Below are 20333 nucleotides of genomic sequence, written 5' to 3'. Positions count from 1 at the left end.
TACATTTACTTTCCCTTCAGCCTGAGGCTTATTCATTTCACTTTTGGTGTGAAGAGGCTTTTATATTTGCCAAAAATATAACTTTTGTATTTTAAAAACAAACAAGCAAGCCCTGTCCAGATTTAAAAAGTAACGCAAAAGTAACGTAACATTACTTTCCATAAAAAGTAACTAAGTAACCGTTACTTTGTTATGGAGTAACGCAACACTGTAATGCATTACTTTTAAAAGTAACTTTCCCCAACACTGACAGTGAGAACGTCAAAAAGTCTCAGAAAAACACAATCACAATCACCAAACCCACCGTCATGTGCCACAAACAGCGATCCAGCGTCACCCACGTTATATACACCACACGAGCTGAAGAATCGTTTGCACATCAATAACGTTCACACTTACAAAAGGTGATTAAATGGCATACGTGTCTTGAGAAAGCATTAGTCTTGACAATATTGCACAAACAAGACATAAATAAATAAACTCTTCCGTTAACAACATCGACTACTTTTTCCTCAAATCACCGTCAGGGGAACAAAACAAAACATGAAACAAAACACCATTTGTGTTTGGATCACTCTTTACAAAAGACATAAGACGGACACACATGCACATAAACGCACGACATATTTTTACGCAGCGATGGTTTCCCGATCACAAATGCTCTTTCGAAAACACTGAACCGCTAAAAGCGAAATGTAATGACCACTGTTGCTCTCTTCTGTCTCGCTGGCTTGTTCTACTGACATCAGTCAAATCAAATAAAACATTAGGTGTGCTGCTATATTCTTAGAGAATCTTAATCCTCATAATCCAAAAAAATAACCAAAGGTGTGAAATGACATTGTTGATGCGCGGTAGAAAAATATCTCCTGTTTGCACATGTTGAGGTGGATTAAACGTGGCTTGAGAGCCATTACACAAAACCACTTCACAGAAGCGTCAGCAGGGGGCAGTCACTTCATTTCTTTTTGGGGGGGGGGGCTCTGATTGGCACATCACTTCCTGTTTCGCAGCAGGAAAGAGATGCACAAACAGGAAGAATGTACAAGACGGTAAAAAGGTTACATTGTAAATGGGTCAATGACGTATTTGGATTTTCGACAAATACAAAAACAATAATATCTATTGCAATTGTTCAAACATTAAGAATGTTGTGTGCACAAATTCATATTAGAATTTTAAATTAAGTGATTTTAGTGTTTTTTCATCTATGTCAGGTGGTGCGACCGTGATTTATCTTAAAATTTATTAATTTCCTTAACATGCATAAATTTTTTTTTTTAAAGTTCTCAATAATTAAAGCGTTTAGAATTTTTTTTTGTAAATAATTATTTTTATTTTAATTCTATAATTTTTTAGAACAAAAATATGAGAATTATTCACAAAAGCTAAAAAACAACAACCTGTAAACACTTTAATTACTAAAAACTTGTTATGTATGTTAAGGAAATTAATTAATTTTAAGATAAATCACGGTCGCACCACTTGGCATTTTTTAAAACTATGGCCAGTTCACCTAGACGAAAAAACACTAAAATCACTTCATTTAAAAGTTTAATATTAATTTATGCGCACGCAACATTCTTCATGTTTGAACAATTGCAATAGATATTATTTTTCAGTATTTTAAAAATCTCAAGTTTGCTTGTCGAAAATCCTTATACGTCATTGACCCACATATAAAATGACACATGCAAGGCAGTACGAATAAAAAAAGTGTGGACGAACAAACATTCAAGAGGAATTAATCACTAAAAACATCTAGAGTGCTAATGAATACAGCATCAATGGTTTCACCGTTGAGCCAAAGCAAGTCCATCCTAACAGAAAAACCTAGAGCGTACAGCTACAGACTGTATTATTCAGTCTAACTATCTCTTAATAAAATACACTTTATGACTGCAAGCCAAAAGCATCTAATCAGATGCCAGCTATTGAACTCCAAGGGTAAAGTCCCTGGAAGTGAGTTTAGATATTACATCCTCAAAGTGTGACAAACATTAGTATCTTATGCAAAAAAGAAAAATTAATTAGTATGACAGTATGTTGTACAGCAATTGATTTCAGTGCCCAGTAGTACCTCTAACACTCGGAAAATGTGGCTTCCCAGATGTAGTTTTCAAGTATTAGTACTGCATCTTAAACTGGGAAAAATGCTAAAAGAACAACAGAGAGAGCGAGGAAAGAATTGGCTAAAATGTTCAAGCCCATTCGATCACTTGAGGCGCTGGGTGACATTAGCAAGTGCTACAGCAAAAGCTTGCACAGCTGAGAAGGGGTACTGAAAGTCCAGGATGTATGCGTTCCCATCGATCCTTCCGAACTGCATCACCTACACAGAATAAAATAGGTGACGAGTTAGAAAGCACGCAAACGGTGATCAGCAGAAATAACATCTAAAGCAGGGGGGTCCAAACTCAGTCCTGGAGGGCCACTGTCCTGCAGAGTTTAGCTCCAACTTGCCTCAACGTTCCAGTTTGCCTTTGTTTAACTGGGGTTGTAGCTAGAGATGTAACGATTCACTCAACTCGCGATTCGAGATTTTGATTTCACGATTCTCTCACGATTTTTTTTTAACAAAATGAGATTGAAGACATTATACAGTAAATGAAAAGGTGTCGCTTTATTAGGCCATTGCTGCACTTTTCTTTCTGAAATTGAAATATAACAAAACTAAATTGAAATTTTAAAACAAACGCCAAATCAAACAAGCAAGTTACACAAATAAAAGAAATCTCTTCATATAAACAAACTAAGGCTTTTGTCTGTGCTCTTTCCATTTAAAATTAGAGGCAATCACTGCATTTTAATCACGATCCAAACAAAGATGCAGCGTACATGCAGCATGAGCAGTTTGTAATCTAAATCTGACGCAAAAACAGAATGGTCTGACTTTATAGTTTTGTGAAACTATACTACATAAAACATATCTGAAGGAAACAGCAGACGAGCTGAATGAGACGCAGATTCACTCTCTGCCAGCAGGTGGCGCTCATGAACAGCAATGATACAGTGTTTCCTTGGTTACCGCTGTAAACAAAGCAGAGCTGCTATGAACAGCAATGATAGTGTTTCCGTGGTTACTTTAATATGCATCGTTCAGAGGCAAGATGAAAAGAAAATACCACGTAAACTTTTCTAAAGACAGTCAGTTCCCCTCACAGATGCATTCATATAAACTCCTACTCCAATTATATTGCGATTAGTTTGGCATCTCAACCGATTTGAATCTTCACATATTTTAATACATTTTCAACTGGCTCGCGGTTCATCGTTACATCCCTAGCTAGGGCTGCCCCCTAATAGTCAACGAGAAGAGTAATAATCTTTTGAATCTGTAAAGACTGTTTATTTGTGCGCACACAACAACAAAACATTGCGCTTTTGTAAAATAATGAAAGCAAACAGGATGCGCTTTCAGCCGTCTCAGTCTCTGTGAATTTGAGCGCGAAACTCTGTGTATACTTGCCTTACAGACATAAAAAATATATCTATAGAGAGCGAAATGTCTACTTTCAAATAAAACAATTGAAATGGAAAACAAATATTCTCAGATTATGTAATCCGTATGAAACACGCATACAGGCGCATCCACTACTGCGGAGATGACGAGTCAAGGTCATTGCACACAGAGCCCGACATTTCCGTATACGTTTTTTTCGTATTCGTTGTCCTAAAAATTTGTCACGCACAGAAACCTGGCACACTGAGTCAGATGCGTATTAATTAATCCGTTACGAAAAAATTCACAAAACAATATTAAATGGAGTCTTCAAACAGTGAGAAAGATTTTGTTGTCCTCTCGCTTCTTAAAAAGAGAAAAAGAATAGAAATATTGGGTCCATCCAATCCTGAGATATGGAGAGGAAGGAGAGTTCCCCCTCATTAAGGAGCAGCGGGATTATCCTGAGCGATTCAAAGTTTACTTCAGGATGTCAGTGGCTCAGTTTGATGCTTTGCTAGCGATACTAGAGCCACATATTAAAAAAGAAGACCACCAATTTCTGTGAACTCCATGTGCAAGGATCTTTACAGTGCTTTGTACTACGAGACGAAGTGGATGAACTTGACAAACGATATTCTGGATTTTTGCGTTCGCTTGTACGGTGGCTCTGAATTGTCAAAACACCTCTCAAAATGCTTGCTACGGATGCGAAAAACAGTGTGCAACGGCCTTCAGTGTCACCGACTTCAAAACAAAGAACGCATTAGTTTATCAAGAAATTATTAAACTGTTAATGCAGCCTTCCTTTCTGGTTTTCCGTGACAATCATTACTTCTGCCGGTGTGCTGTGGCAAGTTTATGCATTCGCTTGAGTGCTTATTAGGCTACGTAGGCAATTAAAGGCTCATTATTATGATTTAAAAGGTTTATTAATAAACGTGCGATTAGTTGACTAAAGCTTAAAATGAACGATTACTAGTCGACTAGAAAAATCTTTAGTCGAGGGCAGCCCTTGTTGAAGCTAAACTTTGCAAGAGAACGGCCCTCCAGGACCAGGACTGGACACCCCTGATCTAAAGCTTCTTGCGTACCTGTCTCCCCTCGAGCTCAATCTGGAAGTTCTTCGCCGATTCCTGCGTGACTCTTCCTCCAAAGTCCAGCTGGTAGACCTGCGTGGCTTCGTTCCAAAGAGGCTGTTTGTTGGCCATGATGTAGACGAACCCTTGGCTGCCGAGGCCACGGTCTTCTTTCTCGTTAGCCTTTCGGCATTTGATTTCGTCTAGCTCGCAACCTCCCGCCCGCAAGTTCCTTTTTGCTTTCCAGCTCTTTTTACCGCTCTGGCTCTGGTTCATCAGTTCATCGCCACTGATGAAGACCTCCGGCTCGCTCTCGGAGCTGTCCTGGAACTCGTTGGTGGTGGCCTTGCTTAGCTTTTTGGCTTTCAGCTGCTCTTTCTGGCTTTTCGGTTTCTTTTTGTCTCGACCGCCTAACCTCGGACTGGAAATGAGGGAGTTGAAGTCACTGAGGGCACGGCCCTCTTTTTTGGACTTGTTGCCTCCTTCTGTGATCGCCGGAACATTGGCTTCCTCCGCCCGACTGTTGTCCAAACGCTTGCGGTTCTTCTTGCCAAACCTATCCGCTCTTTGAGGAACCGGGCTTTCGTTGAGCGAGAGCACCTCTTGAAAGTTTTCCCCAGCCTCGGCGATGGATTCTGGGGGACTCTGGAGGTCTGGAGGAGGCGTAGGCAGAGGAGGTGGTTGAGGGGGAGGAGAAAGAACAGGCTTATCCAGCAAGTGCGAGGTCTTTGGTGGAAGGGATGGAGCAGGACCTGGGGGGCTTGGCATGGGTGGACAGGGATTGTAAGAACCCCACGGATGAAGCGTAATGGGAGTCACAGGCAGATTCGAACAAGAAGCTGTCCCAGGGTACATTGGTGGGAGAGGGCAGCAAGCAAGATTGGGAGAATAACCGGGTGGCAAGACCACTGCTTGGTCCTGCTGGGAAAAGGGAAGAGGAGTAACCACCTCTTTGGGAGAGGTGGGACGTGGAGAAGCTTGCACGGAACCACTGTAGACCGCACTTGGTGGATAGGGCAGAGCAATCTGGTATGCTCCCGCCAGTTGGAAAGTTACAGCGTTAGGACTCATCGGAGATTTAGGCGAGAGGACAAACGGAAGACGGGAGACGTCCAGATGCTGTGCAGGGCTGAGGATGAGTGGGGGAGGTTTGTGGGATGCAGGAGGTCCAGAGGTGGGCAGAGTAGCAGTACGCTCTTGCGGAACCCAGATCTCTTCATTAGTAGACGGATCCCATTGATACGGTGGTGGCCGTTTGACTGTCAAACTCACTACCTCCGTATTAAGAGTCATTTGCCTCAGAGACTGATTTAAAGCCTCGTCCTCTGTAAAGGCGGAGTTGATATAGTCAGCCCTTTCCCTGTTTCCACCTGCACTAGACACTCCACCGGTTCCGTCCATACCGAGTAGGCTGTAGGAAGATTGGGAAGTAAGAGGCGAGGCACTGTTTGAGTGCACTATAACAGTGCTGTGAGGTGCACCACCTCCGGTCAGTGGGAAATCTTGCCTAATGATTGTCCCCCCAGCTATTCCATTACTTCCACTGCTGGTGGCCCCAGCGCTGACCCCACCGTTACTACTGCACTGACTGCATGTATAAAGAGCCGTCGGCCCTCTCGGCTGATAGGAAGCAGACAAAGCACTGGCTTTGGCCTTGGAGGGCAGGGTTCTTTGGGGATCCAGGATCTGAGAAACCTTCAGCGCAGCTTCCCGACTGTTCCGCCTCAAGGTAGCGTGAATCAAGCTGCTGTCCAATCTCTGGCCAGGGTTCCGCCCCGCTCCACCCTGATTGGCTGTATCAGGGTAAGGGGGCGGGTCCCCGCTGGGTATAGAGTACCTTGGCACAGTGAGACGGTTCAACGTGGCTGAGGCGTAGGGCAACTGCACCTTCTTCCCCTCTACAGCAGAGGAAGATGATGAGACCCTGAGGGTGGCAGAGCTTCCCGGGCCTTGCAGTGTGTAAACGTTCTGGTTGCAAACGATTCGCGTGCGGGGACGGCACACCTCCTCCACATTTCCGCTGCTGTCAAATGTGGTGATTCGTTCGTAGCCCAGTGGGGTTGGGTACTGAGCTGCCTGTGCTCCAGGTGGATACAAGGTTAGATCCCCTTTCTTTACACAAGCTTCCCCTGAGGATGAAGTGCTGGAGCTGCTTCCCGAGGTGCAACTTGTAGAAACAGTAGCGGAAACTGCGGCCATGGCAGCGGAAACTGTGCCCGGGTAAGGAGGGGGAGGATTCATCTTACTAATCTCAAGAGGGGCAGTAAAAACTACTGCATCAACCTCAGCCAGTTGAGGGGCAGAACGCGTCGTTTTAATTTTAAGCAGGAGCTCATGCTCCGCGCCGTGCTCTGCTGTTGGGGGAACGTCCGGGATGGTACTCTGCGTAAGCTGAATGACCGGGCATGACGGTTGACCTGAGGGCAAAGCTGGAACAGGGATTTGGATCTGATGCTGCTGTTGCAACTGCTGCTGCATTTGCTGGTGCTGCAGCTGCAGTTGCATTTGCAGATGCTGCTGTTGGATTTGATGCTGAAGCTGCTGCTGCATTTGCTGTTGCTGCTGCATCTGCTGGATCTGCTGTTGCATGTGTTGCTGCTGCTGTTGCTGCATGTGCTGATGCTGCAACAGCTGTTGCTGCTGCAGCTGATATTGTTGAAGCTGTTGCTGTAGCTGTTGATGCTGCTGCTGCTGTTGATAATGTTGTTGCAGCTGCTGTTGTTGTTGGGATTGCGCAACTAAAATCCGACCAACCTCCATACCCCCAAAGATTACCTGTCCAGGACTAGAATACCTGGCAGGAACGGTGTACTGCGCAGTGAGCACAGTGTCCTGCTGTCCTTGGTCAGACACCCCAGGTGGTGCCACAGTCGATGTTGGATTGGACAACACATCCAACTGGACGTTTTGATTGGCTAATAGGGATTGGACAAGGCCAATGCTCTGGGTTGGGGACATGGCTTGCGCGGGGCTGTGTATGGGGGCGATGGGTATGTTGACAGTGCAAGGTGGATTATCATCAGTGATTCCTGATGCTCCTGTGACAGGCAGGTCGTCCTCATCCTCACTGAAGACATTAGGACTAAACATAGGTAAGTTAATGTATTCCACTGAGATCTTCCTCACCTCAGGGAGGTAGATGGTCATCTGTCTGGGCTGGAGGTGAAGCAGACTTGTCTTGTAGATAACTAGAGAGAGGGGAATGTATATTAGAAAACATGGGATGCATAAATAAATGTAGTAATAAATAGTGCTGGGTAATGATTAATCGCGATTAATCAAAATAAAAGTTTTTGTGTATATAATGTGTGTGTGTGTACGGTAGGGCTGTCGCGGTGAGGGAATTTCCCTTGCGGTAATTTTGGTTGCTGCGGTTCTTGCATTCCTCTGCGGTTTGCTCGTCAATAGCGCGATATTGCGATATTGCGGTTATCGCGACAGCCCTAGTGTACGGTGTATATTTATTATGATGTATATATAAAGACACACACACATGCGTGTATATATTGAAGAAAAATATGTTATGTTCATATACTAGGGGAAGTCGTGACCTAATGGTTAGAGAGTCGGACTCGTAACCCAAAGGTTGCGGGTTCGAGTCTTGTACCGGCAGGGATTGTAGGTGGGGGGAGTGAATGTAAAAAATGAAAATTCTGTCATTAATTACTCGCCCTCATGTCGTTCCAAACCTGTAAGACCTTCGTTCATCTTCGGAACAAAAATTAAGATATTTCTGATGAATTCCGAGAGCTCTCTGACGCTCTCATAGACAGCAAGGGTTCTTACACGATCAAGGCTCAGAAACATAGCGAGGATGTTGTTAAAATAATCCATGTGACATCAGTTCGGTTCATCCGTAATTTTACCAAGCTACAAGAATACTTTTTGTGAACAAAGAAAACAAAAATAGCGACTCCTCCGCGTCACCCTATAGTGTCATTTTGAAGAGTATCACATACGTAAACAACGTATGCAACGTATGTACACGGATACGCTGTTTAAGCTTTGATCTGAACGTAATGCTGTCTATGGGAGGGTCAGAGAGCTCTCGGAATATCTTAATTTGTGTTCCGAAGATGAACAAAGGTCTCACGGGTTTGGAACGACATGAGGGCGAGTAATTAATGACAGAATTTTCATTTTTGGGTGAACTATCCCTTTAAATATATTTATATATATATATAATATAAATTATATGACTATAAATATATACATGTAAATATTTTCTAAATATATACTGTATGTGTGTCTTTACATATACATAATAAATATACACAGTACACACACATATATTATGTACACAATTTTTTATTTTGGATGCGATTAATCACGATTAATCATTGCCCAGCACTAAAAATTAATAAATAAAATACCTGCTCCAAGATTTGTTGGCAAAAATGCTGCAAGCCCCACAATTTTGAACTTTGTTCCCCATATGTTAGATGTAACTTGCGCAAGATAATTGTGCTAAAATACAAGGAGACAAATCTTAATAAGAGGGAAACATTCTGTGAGCTCACACATACATGTTTTTACAAATGTGACCCTGCAGCACAAAAGCAGTGTTAAGTCGCTTCTCAATATTTAGATTTTTTTGCACCCTCAGATTCCAGATTTTCAAATATTGTCCTATCCTAACAAACCATACATCAATGGAAAGATTATTTATTCAGCTTTCAGCTGAAGCATAAATCTCAATTTCAAAAAACTGACCCTTATGACTGGTTTTGTGCTTCAGGGTCACAAATTGTACAGCCAGCATTGTGTATCATTTAGCTGCGGTGAGTACCTGTGTGATGTCATCGAGCGGAAACTCCCGCCGAGTCAGACTCGGAGAGCCAATGGAGGGCTTGCGAATGGGTAACCGAGGCGATCGCGATATTTCCTGTGCGGTGCGGGAGAGCTTGGGGGACTTACGGGGATCTATATTTATCCTGTTGGTAAAGGGACACACTAAGTCTCTACAGAGAAGGTACCAAGCGAAGAAAAGAGTTCAAGGTTAGTTTGCAGCAGCATGCAGCCTAAAAAAATTGCAGAGTTAAACAAAACATGTCTTCAGAACTGCAGGATCCATGAGTTTCATGCTTCCAAGATTAACTATTTTTACAAAAGCATTTCATGATTAATTTCTTGTTATTTATCAGGTTAAAATGTGCACCTAGAAGGGATACCTAACCTTGCAGATAATTTTGCACAGTGAACTTATCAATGCATAGTAGGGGTGTGCGATATTGACAAAAAATAATACCTCGATATTTTCTGGGATTTTATCGATAACGATAATTAGACAATATTGTGCTGAGTGTGTTATTGTGCTGCCGTACACAGCTGACTCTACGGCATCTTATCTTTTGAGTCAAATTCTTACATTTAATCAGTGAATTAGAATAAGACGAGGTGTAGCAAGGGCCGCCGACCTCAGGGTTGTCCTCGGTGCGCTTCATGGTGCAGTGCAGACGCTCGTTACCTGATGTCGGATAACTAACAAAGTCCCGCATGTTGTTGGGATCCGGGATGGGGGGCTGAAGTGAGGAAAGGGTGCCAGAAACAAAGACAGATGGAAGAATATGAACGGGTGTTCCTTGAAATACAGAACATACTACACAACCAGCAGCTCCAGAAACAAGATCCATGTGCAGAATAGGGGTGTGAGATATGGACACAAAAATTAATAAAAAATCTCGATATTTTTTGGGATTTTATCGATAACGATAATTAGACGATATTTTGCTGAGTGTGTTATTGTGCCACTACCATGGACAGCTGACTCCTGAAGTTTTTGATATTCATATTCTGTGTGGCCAGTTCACAGCAGTGAAATAAATATTACATTTTAAGCAGATTTTTACCTTTTATAAGCATTTTTACCTTTATAAAGACATTTTTCTAAAAGTGTGCATCATTTTTGAGTCAAAGTCTTACATTTAATCAGTGAATTAGAATAATGAGACATTTGGGCTGTTACCAAGCAAATGAAATCAGTATTGACAAAATGAATCTTTGCAGTGCAGAGGAAACACAGAAGCTGCGTCTGAAGTGGCATTTAGATGTGTTTACACACTGTTTAATTCATCTTTGCAATGCAGAGGAAACACAGAAGCTGCGTCTGAAGTGGCATTTAGATGTGTTTACACACTGTTTAATGCAGGACATAAATGCTTTAACCTGCAATTACAAATGCATAAATAATGTTTTGATATATTAAACGTAAAACGTTTGAAATTATTTAAATAAAAGATACTCTGAATGTGAAATTAAAACCCATCGTTAAAACAACAATTACGATATTATCGCAGATGATATATATCACACCCCTAGTGCAGAACTGCCTGTGAGTTGGAAGTTTTCTACCTTAATGGTAGAAGCGAAGGCAGAAGACACGCTTGTGCTCAGGCGAGAGGGCATGCTGAGCTTGGCCACGTCTTTCTCCTCGTGTACCGCGCTGGCGATCACCTGTCGGCACAGCAGCTGCAGGCTGGCGACCCGATGCTCGACGCGAAGCACGTACAGCGCCGGGCCGCTGGCGAGGAACAGACGCGAGTCCCGATGGCCCCAGCACAGCGCACTGATCGGCCTCTGAACACAGAAACACACCAGAAACACACATATCAGTGCAACGCTCCATCTGTGTTAAACTGCCACATTCATAAAGGTTTTATGAGGGTAAACTTATAAGAAAATGTCAATAAGAAAAGCAAAAGAAAATGTGTGACCCTGCAGCACAAAAGCAGTCTTAAGTCGCTGGGGTCCTATCCTAACAAACCATACATCAATGGAAAGCTTATTTATTCAGCTTCAGATGATGTATAAATCTCAATTTCAGGAAATTGACCCTTATGACTGGTTTTGTGCTCCAGGGTCACATTTAAGGAAAAAAAATGGAAGGGAACACAACACATCAATATGTGTCATGCAATGCATAATAACACTTCAAATATTGAAAATACAACTTCCAACAGATCTCTGTTAATTTTTAATGCATTTAACAACAACAAAAAGCTTAAGGTATTAATATCTCTACTGCCAAAAGAGTGGGAATAACTTTCACTTTACCTTCTGATCACACTGAATAAAGCCATGCTCTTCATCAGTATTTTTGTCTTGCTTTCCAAAAGACTCTTAAATCAAGATATATTATTTGAAAAGCAAAATTCCATAAGTCTTGTTTTCTGAGAATTTGATCAAAATGAAGTGAGCTGATTAAAACAAAGACAAATATTCGTCACACTGACAGATGTGTGTTTTTGTTTTAAGCATAAACTCGCTTCATTGTGTTCAATAAATTCTTAGTAAACAAGCCTTCCTTTTGCATCTCAAGTAAATGTATCTTGATTTAAGGATGTTTAGATGTTTGTAATGGACACACAAGACACTTATTTTTGCAGTGCATGCAGCATTTCATGCCATGCATTTTTTAAGACTGCTCTGATTTGTGCAAATATGAATTACGACCTGCACGAACCCTGAGCATTTTGTAGTTAAAAGTGACTCACAAAAGAGTAACGAAAGCAAAAAAAATGATCTGGTGTTATTGCACATATGTCCGTTTATGACCAAAGACTCACCTGAGCAGGTGTCTCCAGTGAGTAAATGTGTTCACCGCAAACATTGTAAAACTTAACAATGGCGTTTCGGGTGGGGTCAGAGGTCATCACGAGTCTCTCCATGCCAGCAACAGCCAGCAGGTCGCCCTGAGAGCACCACTGCACCACCACATCTGATTCATACACATGCAAACCAGTATGAAAATTCACTTTATACATCACTTCACTTAGTAATGATAATCATTCACATATCCACACATGGCTTCAGTGCACTGATTCAGCAAATATTGATTTGTTTAGATTGTTGGTGGGGGAAATCCAATAAAGACTCGTTTTAGGAAATCCTTCTGCATTGCAATAGATCCCATTCTGTTCGCTGTGGTCTGTTTTTGTGTCAGTAAGCAGGAGAATTATCACTCAACAAGCACCAAATGCAGTGATTTAATGACTGCAATGATTGTACACTGTATATTTAAAAGGGGTCATCGGATGCCCATTTTCCACGAGTTGATATGATTCTTTAGGGTCTTCATGAAAAGTCTATAACACACTTTGGTTAAAATTCCTCAATGGTAGTGTAAAACCTTTTTACCCTGTCAAAAACAGCTCTTTTCACGTTTTCGTGCATGTCCCTTTAAATGCTAATGAGCTCTGCTGACTCCGCCCCTCTCTTCCCGTTCTGTGAGAGACTGTGAACTTTAACCGCATTCGTTGTGGAACATGCTAACTAGCACATTATTAGGAAAGGCAATTTGCAAAGATTAATTAAAAAAAAAACGTGTACTCGCTGCTTCTGCACACCAAAAAATAATTTTCTTACTTAGTATTTTTGTCGGGTTTTCTAGTATAAATATCTAAACATTCTTGAATCAAGATGCATTTACTTGACAAGTAAAATGGCTTAAGATATTATGTCTTGTTTTCTGAAAAAAAGAATCATAATTTAGTCATTTTTTTCCTTAAAACAAGTGAAAATATCTGCCAAGTAAATGCATCTTGATTCAATAATTTTTTGATATTTTTACTAGAAAGTAAGACAAAAATACTACAAAAGTAAGAAAATCATTTTTCGCAGTGTGTAGGTGAAGCTGGATCCTATGGAAGCCCGTTTCCGCCACTGAATAAAAAAATTTAAAAAAGTTATTGCGTATTTTTATCTCACAATTCTGACTTTTTCACAGAATTGCGACTTCGGGGGAGCATTCCCTTCAGAAACAAACGTAATCCACTGCGTCTTCAGCGGCTCAGATGTCGGGAGTTAATGACGACTGCTGTTCATTATTACATCCAACAACAGAACACCTCAATCGCTCAGGAGCCATTCTCGTCTGCATCTGCTCCGGCGGTGAAACAATGGAGGACTGATGACGGCTCACTCAGGGCGGAGCTATGATAAAACACCAGTGTCAATCAACACTCGTGGGAGGGGCCTGAGAACAGCTTGATTTGAGAAAGGGCTTATTTATCGGGATTTTAAAAAAAAAAGCACGGTGTATTTTTATCATTATAGGTACCAACACACACTTCAGTTCAAACAACTTTGCATCCGATGACCCCTTTAAATGACCCTGTAGGACTACAGAAAATACAAGAATGTGAGGAAGAACCTTTGAGGCCGGTGCGTATTAACGTGGGTGAGAGGTCATCGTAGTTGCTCATCAAACTGACGTCTCCAGACGTGAAGCAGACGGTCAACAGCGGCTTCAGACGGTGCACTGAAAAAGAAAGTGTTCATGTTCGGTTTCTTTTTGTAATGTGTTGATTTATGAGTTTTCTGTTTGTGAAAACAGTAACAAGCTATTGTGAATAAACACCATCCTAACACCGCTGTGCATTATTTAATCAAAGAAAGACAGGAACGGGATCACACTAGCCGTGGTTCCATCTTCCTATTGTTATGCGCATTTTGGGATATATTACATACAGTGCCTTCTACTATGCTACAGCAAATTAAATTTTTTTAGATATTTAGCGCAAGTTAATCAGGAGGTGACGATTTTGTTCTCTTCAACTCACTGGATGGAAACGGTGCTTTATTCGCAATTGTTTTATGCGATATTCTATTTTTGCGCATAAGATTAATTCGTAAGTTTGGATGGAAACATACATTTTAGACGCAATATTGACAGTTTTTGCTCAATTTCACTGACGAACATAGTTCCAATCACAGACACAGCAGAACAGTTTTGTGTCTCCGAGCAACACAGCGGTGCTTCGTTACTGAATGAATGAACGAATCGAGTGAGTCAATGATTCAGTTACCCATTCATAAACATGTTTCTTAATGAATCAGCCGTTTGAACGAATCTGTTAAAGGACTAAATGACTCACTCATTAAAACCTTTAATTTGCCGCCACCTACTGGTTTGGTTTCATATTTAAAACCATCATTGCATTTTCTCAACATTTCTTATTTGTATGTTTCATTAAAACATTAATCTTATAAAATTCTTCATGCATTCTAAATGTTGCCGTGTAAATGCATTTAAGGCAGCTCAGCTTCATCACACAGTGTGTAAACACATCTAATGCCACTTCAGATGCAGCTTCTGTGGAAAGATGGAGTTTAATACTGATTTCATTTGAATGGTAACAGCTCTACAGTTTCTTATTATTCTAACTGAATTAATTGAAACAATGTAAGGATTTGATGTGAAAGATGACACATTTAATAAGGTTAGTGAAAAAAATTGCCATTTATGAAACATAGTGGGAAATGGCATCTGTTTTGTTAAATACAGCAATTCCTTTTCAGTTAATTGTTATTTCTTCCTCTTTTCTAGTCACAGAGCACTTTATTTTGAGAGCTGTTTACGTGAGAGAACAACTGTAACTTACTCCAGATTGGGGCAATTGTAATGTTTAATATTTTTTTTATCATGCACATTTTTTTGCATTAAAAAAGTATCGATTTTTCTTTGTATATGCTGTCAATTATAGTTTCAGAGATGCAAACAGGTGAGGGGTGGGGGAAAGGTGAGAACATTGCGCGGATCCACACGGAATTTATTTTAAAGATATTTGCTTTACATGCTCATTTGTAGTTACATTAAGGTATTTTTAAAAATATTTTTTTATTACCTTATATGTCCGAAACTAATTTCACACACACACACACACACACACACAAAACACAATTAACATCTTGTTGCAACATTTTACAAAAATCAAGATTGCATATTATTAGTCAAAATCCCATTTTATAACAGATGAAGTGCTATGCAGGCTATTAAAGACAATATTGTCTGATTAGACGGCGATGCTGAACTAAAATGCTAGATGTTTGCCCTTCTCTCTCTTCAGCGTTCACACATCTCTGACCTCAAACACATTTGAGACAGTTTTTCAAGTAAAGAGTAAAGAAAACACTATACAAAACTTATTGAAACAACAGGGGCCAGTTGCATAAACTTGGCTTACACTGCAAAAAATTATTTTCTTATATTCATACAAATAGTATAAATATTTGTATCCTCTATCTTAAATTGAGTTTTTGGAGGAGTTTGCATGTATGAGTCTTTAGAAAGAAAATCGGAGTGGGCACACTTACAAATAAAAAATTGTAAATCAGAATCGGCCAAGAAAACTGCAACCGGTGCATCTCTAATAAAAACAGAATCTCTCAGAGACTGCAGCTGTTACCCTGCAGAGGCGTGTAATCGTCCGAGTCCGTGTCGCTCTCGCTGCTGTCCTCCAGCAGAAAGCTGGGGTAATTCCAGGCCATGCTAGCGATGCCCTCCGCCTCGTGCAGCAGTATATGAGCCAGCATCCGGCCGTGACAGTCCATGACGATCACCTGCCCGTCCGCTGTGCCAAACAACACCTGACGAGCAAAACAGTCTGCTTAAGACCCGTGCAATTACAACCACTACAGAACAAGCCCAAACTATCATGCATCTCGTGTTCTTGTAGCTGTTTAAACAACTGCAGAACAGTTTATAACCCTCAAGACATTCAATATATACACAGGAGTATCCTGGTTTAAAGGGTACGTATGTTTTAGAAATGCACTAATATATCAATATATACAATTTGATTGATACTGGATTTCGCTGATACGATAATAATGCGTTTAAATAAAGATAGTTGTGCAACTTTAAAGATGATTTTCTCAATATTTAGATTTTTTTGCACCCTCAGATTCCAGATTTTCAAATATTCTCCTATCCTAACAAACCATACATCAATGGAAAGATTATTCATTCAGCTTTCAGATGATGTATAAATCTCAATTTTAAAAAAATTTACTCTTACGACTGGTTTTGTGCACCAGGGTCACATATATTGCGTGTTAAATAATGCCCCTATTCTTTCTTTCCCGTGAGTTTATGTTAAATCGAATGCCAGATACAGTTTATTGTGTAACCAAAATACCAATAATATCCAGAAATAAAGATTTTATGCATAATGCAGAGCTGTTATTTATAAACAAGCCTATTTTCTATATTTATTATCATTTTTCTGTAAAGCACTGACCGCAATTACCACAGTGTATGAAACGTGCTATAAATAAACAATAAAAAAATAATAATAAATACACTTACGTACTGCCTATTAAAATAATACAAATGAATTTAAGTTTTTAAAAATAATTAAAATTTTTAAAAAATAATTTACAAAATAAGAATTCGTTTTTAGATTTAAGATAGTTAAGACTTAATAGGTGACATTATATTTTATTTATTTTTAATAATTTCTGATCAACTGAATTTAATCAAGTCACTTTAAAGACCCAACCATTAATTTCACAAGCACTACAGTGGTCACCTGCTGGTCGTCGGGGGTCCAGATCCCACAGGTGATCTGACTCTCCAGGTTGATCTCCGAGGACCAGTGGCGCTGACCGCTCACCGAGCCCACCAGCACGAAGCCGTCGCGGTACGAGATCAGCGCCTGCATGCCGTCGTGAGACCAGGTGAAGTCGCTCACCTGCGCAGGTACAGCAGGTTAAACACCGCGCACCAGAATAAACATCTCCTGATCATTTACTCTCCCTCGTGTCATCCACGATGCTCACGTCTTTCTGTCTTCAGTCGCAAAGAAACTACGTTTTTTGAGGAAAACATTGCAGGATTTTTCTCCATATAGTGACTTCAATGGTGCTCAACGGATTGAAGGTTAAAAATGCAGCTTCAAAGAGCTCCACACGACCCCAGCCGAGGAACAAGACCCTTATCTAACAAAACCATCGCTCATTTTCTGAAAATATTATATTTATCCACTTTTTAGCCACAAATGCTGGGCTAGCGTTAGCTCTGCGATGCGCGTCTTCACACGTCACGTAATCCTGTTGGAAAGGTCACGCGTGATTAGTTCTTCATTTAAAAACTCCATCTCATGTTCTCCTTCAACTTTAAAATCGTCCGACATCGTTGTTTTATCTTTTTTGTAAAGGCACTGACTTTTGTGTAAACACTGGATCCGCTTACATCACGCCTGACCTTTCCAACATCAGCTAATAAAGACACGCATCGCAGAGCTAACGCTAGCCCAGCATTTGTGACTAAAAACTGTATAAATATTCATTTTTTCAGAAAATGAGCGATGGTTTTGTTAGATAAGAGTCTTATTCCTCGGCTGGGGTCGTGTGGAGCTCTCTGAAGCTGCATTTTTAACCTTCAATCTGTTGAGCACCATTGAAGTCACTATATGGAGAAAAATCCTGCAATGTTTTCCTCAAAAAACAATTTCTTTGCGACTGAAGACAGAAAGACGTGAGGATCGTGGACGACACGGGGGTGAGTAAATGACCAGGAGATGTTTATTCTGGAACTGGACTTCTCCGTTAACGGCGCTGTAGGACGTCTCACCTGAGCTCCGCGGTCATTGACCAGCTCCACTGACCAGCGGCCCTCATACTGGATCCAGACGAAGATCCCGCCGTCGGTGTCGCAGGTCGCCAGCTTCTGGAAGGGCTCGTTCCATCGCACCAACACCACCTGCGAGAGCAGCACAGAAAACACTCCTTCGTGTTCGTTCCCAAAGCTGAAGAACTGACTGGCACGGTTCAGCGCTTTCATAAGGGGTCATATGACGCAAATCTTCCCACATAGTGATGTAGATATGTGGGGGCGTGTTAGAACGAGCCGTTTTAGGAGGTCGTGGACTTTTAGAAAGAATAACTCTTTGGGTTTGAGACTTTCATTTTTGTGAATTTACAGATCTTATCTATTCACGAACAGCTTGTAACACTCCAAAGAGAAAGGAAAACTTGAAATTGCATCATATGACCCCTTTAAAACTAAACCGTAAAGTCGTACATTACGCTTCGAATTACACAGCTACTTACCAAAAAACAAACAAATGGACTGGAAATATTGATCTTGATTTTCTTATGTGAGAGTGTGGAGCTAACTATGAAACTATGATCTCATAAACAAGACAATATCATATTTATTAACACCGTTATGATTTGCTCTGAGCCTGCTTAAATGCATTTTTTTAAACATAATATGCATTTAATGTGATTTAAATGACATTAGTGTGTTTTTTTTTGGTAATTTGCAGGGTTCTCACAGCGTTTGACCAACAAATTCACATGACTTTACCAATTGTTGGAATTCATGTGTTTAAATGACTTGTTAGCATACAAAAAGTATTTTTTTACATGCAATTTTATGCAAATATGACGCAAAATCAAGCCTTTTATTTTTAAATATTTTAATTATTAATATTTAAATTTAATTTCAAAATTAACATTTGGGGTTTTTTTCTAAATAATTTTTTCCTTGTCTTTTTAATGCAATTTTTAATATGATTTTCAAGTGCAAATTTGAAGCAAATCGAGCCATTTATTTGATATATTTTAGAACCAAGCAGAACGTAAGAAATATGAGTGATTTGTGTCAATAATAAAAAAAAGCCATTACATTTACTTTTTCAGGCCTTGAAATCACAATTTTTCAAAAAATTTTCCCGACATTTTTAATGCAATTTTGCAGCTAATATTATAGAATCAAGCAAAAATAAATATTTATATATAAATTTTACAATAAAATGGCCATTACATTGACTTTTTCAGGCCTTGAAACCACAAAAAAAAAAAAAAAAAAAACTAATTAATTTATTTTTACCTAGCCTTTTTAGATATTTTTGCATATTCTAAGCGAATTTAGTTTAGATATTTTAGAACCAAGCAAAACTCAAGAACAAAAATGTACATTCATATAAAGAGATCGTGAGGGAAGGAAATCACATGATACACTTGTAAGCTGTTTCTTTCACAGACACACACTGATCCGCGTGCAGACGCAGCTAAACACACACAGACGTCACAACAAGATCAGACTGAAGATCTGACCAAATGCAGGATTACAGCAGAAAGCCAAAGCCACAGAAAGAGTCCATAATCAGCCGCTTTATTAACTGGACACGTGCCTGGACTCACAACAGAAGGCAAAGACATGCTTTCATGCCTTAAACATTTAGTTCTCTGATAGAACGTGTGCTTGTGAATAACTCAGCTGCTCTCTATAGAGTGATTTAGCACTGGACATCACACGGTGATGCGACACAGAAACTGAAGCTGTATTTAATGCCATATATCACATGCATGCAGACGTGTTTTCAGTCTGAACGAAGAACAGCTTCTCTCGTAACCCATGATCCGATTACATAAGGTGACTTCACTAGAGGACAGATCTACAAACCAAACATCTTTGAGCGTTTAAACAGAAATGTTAATTATGTCACCGTTTACTCGCTGTAATGTCCTTCCAGATGTTTTTCGCTTTCCCAGTGGAACACAAAAAGAAAAAGTTTTATGGACTAGTTTTATGACACTTTCTTAGTGTTTTTTTTCTCACCGTCTGCTCTGAAAAACAGCAGCAGGAATTTTTAAGTAGCCGCCTAATTAAAATGTATTTTTCCCTGGCCTTTTTAATGCACTTTTGAAACAAATCTAGCCATTTATTTATTTTAAATGAAGCAAAACTTAAGCATAACTTACATATTTTCCCTGGCCTTTTTAATGTAATTTTTAAAGCAGTTTTTATGAAGGTAAATTTAAGACCTTTTTAAGACCAAGTAAAGTGTGTGTGTGTGTGTGTGTGTGTGTGTGAGAGAGAGAGAGAGAGAGAGTGTGTGTGTGTGAGTGTACGTGTGAGAGAGAGTGTGTGTGTGTGTGTGTGTGTACGTGAGAGTGAGTGTATGTGTGAGTGTACGTGTGTGAGTGAGTGAGTGAGTGAGTGAGTAAGTGAGTGAGAGAGAGAGTGAGTGTACGTGTGAGTGAGTGAGTGAGTGAGTGTGTGCGTGTGAGAGAGAGTGAGT

The 20333-nt window shown here is 40.2% G+C and overlaps 1 protein-coding gene across 1 annotated transcript in view; it reads right to left on the bottom strand.

Annotated features, from left to right (window-relative positions):
• Positions 1 to 2079: 2079 nt before the first annotated feature.
• tulp4a (TUB like protein 4a) overlaps positions 2080 to 20333 on the bottom strand; it is a 21802-nt gene continuing 3548 nt past the window's right edge. The window contains exons 3-13 of the mRNA XM_016539355.1: positions 17876 to 18004; positions 16833 to 16994; positions 15708 to 15888; positions 13673 to 13780; positions 12087 to 12238; positions 10873 to 11097; positions 9916 to 10043; positions 9311 to 9509; positions 8895 to 8988; positions 4537 to 7709; positions 2080 to 2332 (exon numbers count right to left, since the gene is read on the bottom strand). Coding sequence (XP_016394841.1) covers positions 2216 to 2332; positions 4537 to 7709; positions 8895 to 8988; positions 9311 to 9509; positions 9916 to 10043; positions 10873 to 11097; positions 12087 to 12238; positions 13673 to 13780; positions 15708 to 15888; positions 16833 to 16994; positions 17876 to 18004 — 4668 coding nt within the window. The 3' untranslated portion in view covers positions 2080 to 2215. The remainder of the gene's footprint in view (positions 2333 to 4536; positions 7710 to 8894; positions 8989 to 9310; positions 9510 to 9915; positions 10044 to 10872; positions 11098 to 12086; positions 12239 to 13672; positions 13781 to 15707; positions 15889 to 16832; positions 16995 to 17875; positions 18005 to 20333) is intronic.

Source organism: Sinocyclocheilus rhinocerous, unplaced genomic scaffold, assembly GCF_001515625.1.
Source record: "Sinocyclocheilus rhinocerous isolate Xijiao unplaced genomic scaffold, SAMN03320098_v1.1 scaffold2682, whole genome shotgun sequence".
Lineage (NCBI taxonomy): Eukaryota > Metazoa > Chordata > Actinopteri > Cypriniformes > Cyprinidae > Sinocyclocheilus > Sinocyclocheilus rhinocerous.
Note: the sequence above shows the minus strand (reverse complement) of the source record. Positions and strands in the feature narration are given on the sequence as shown.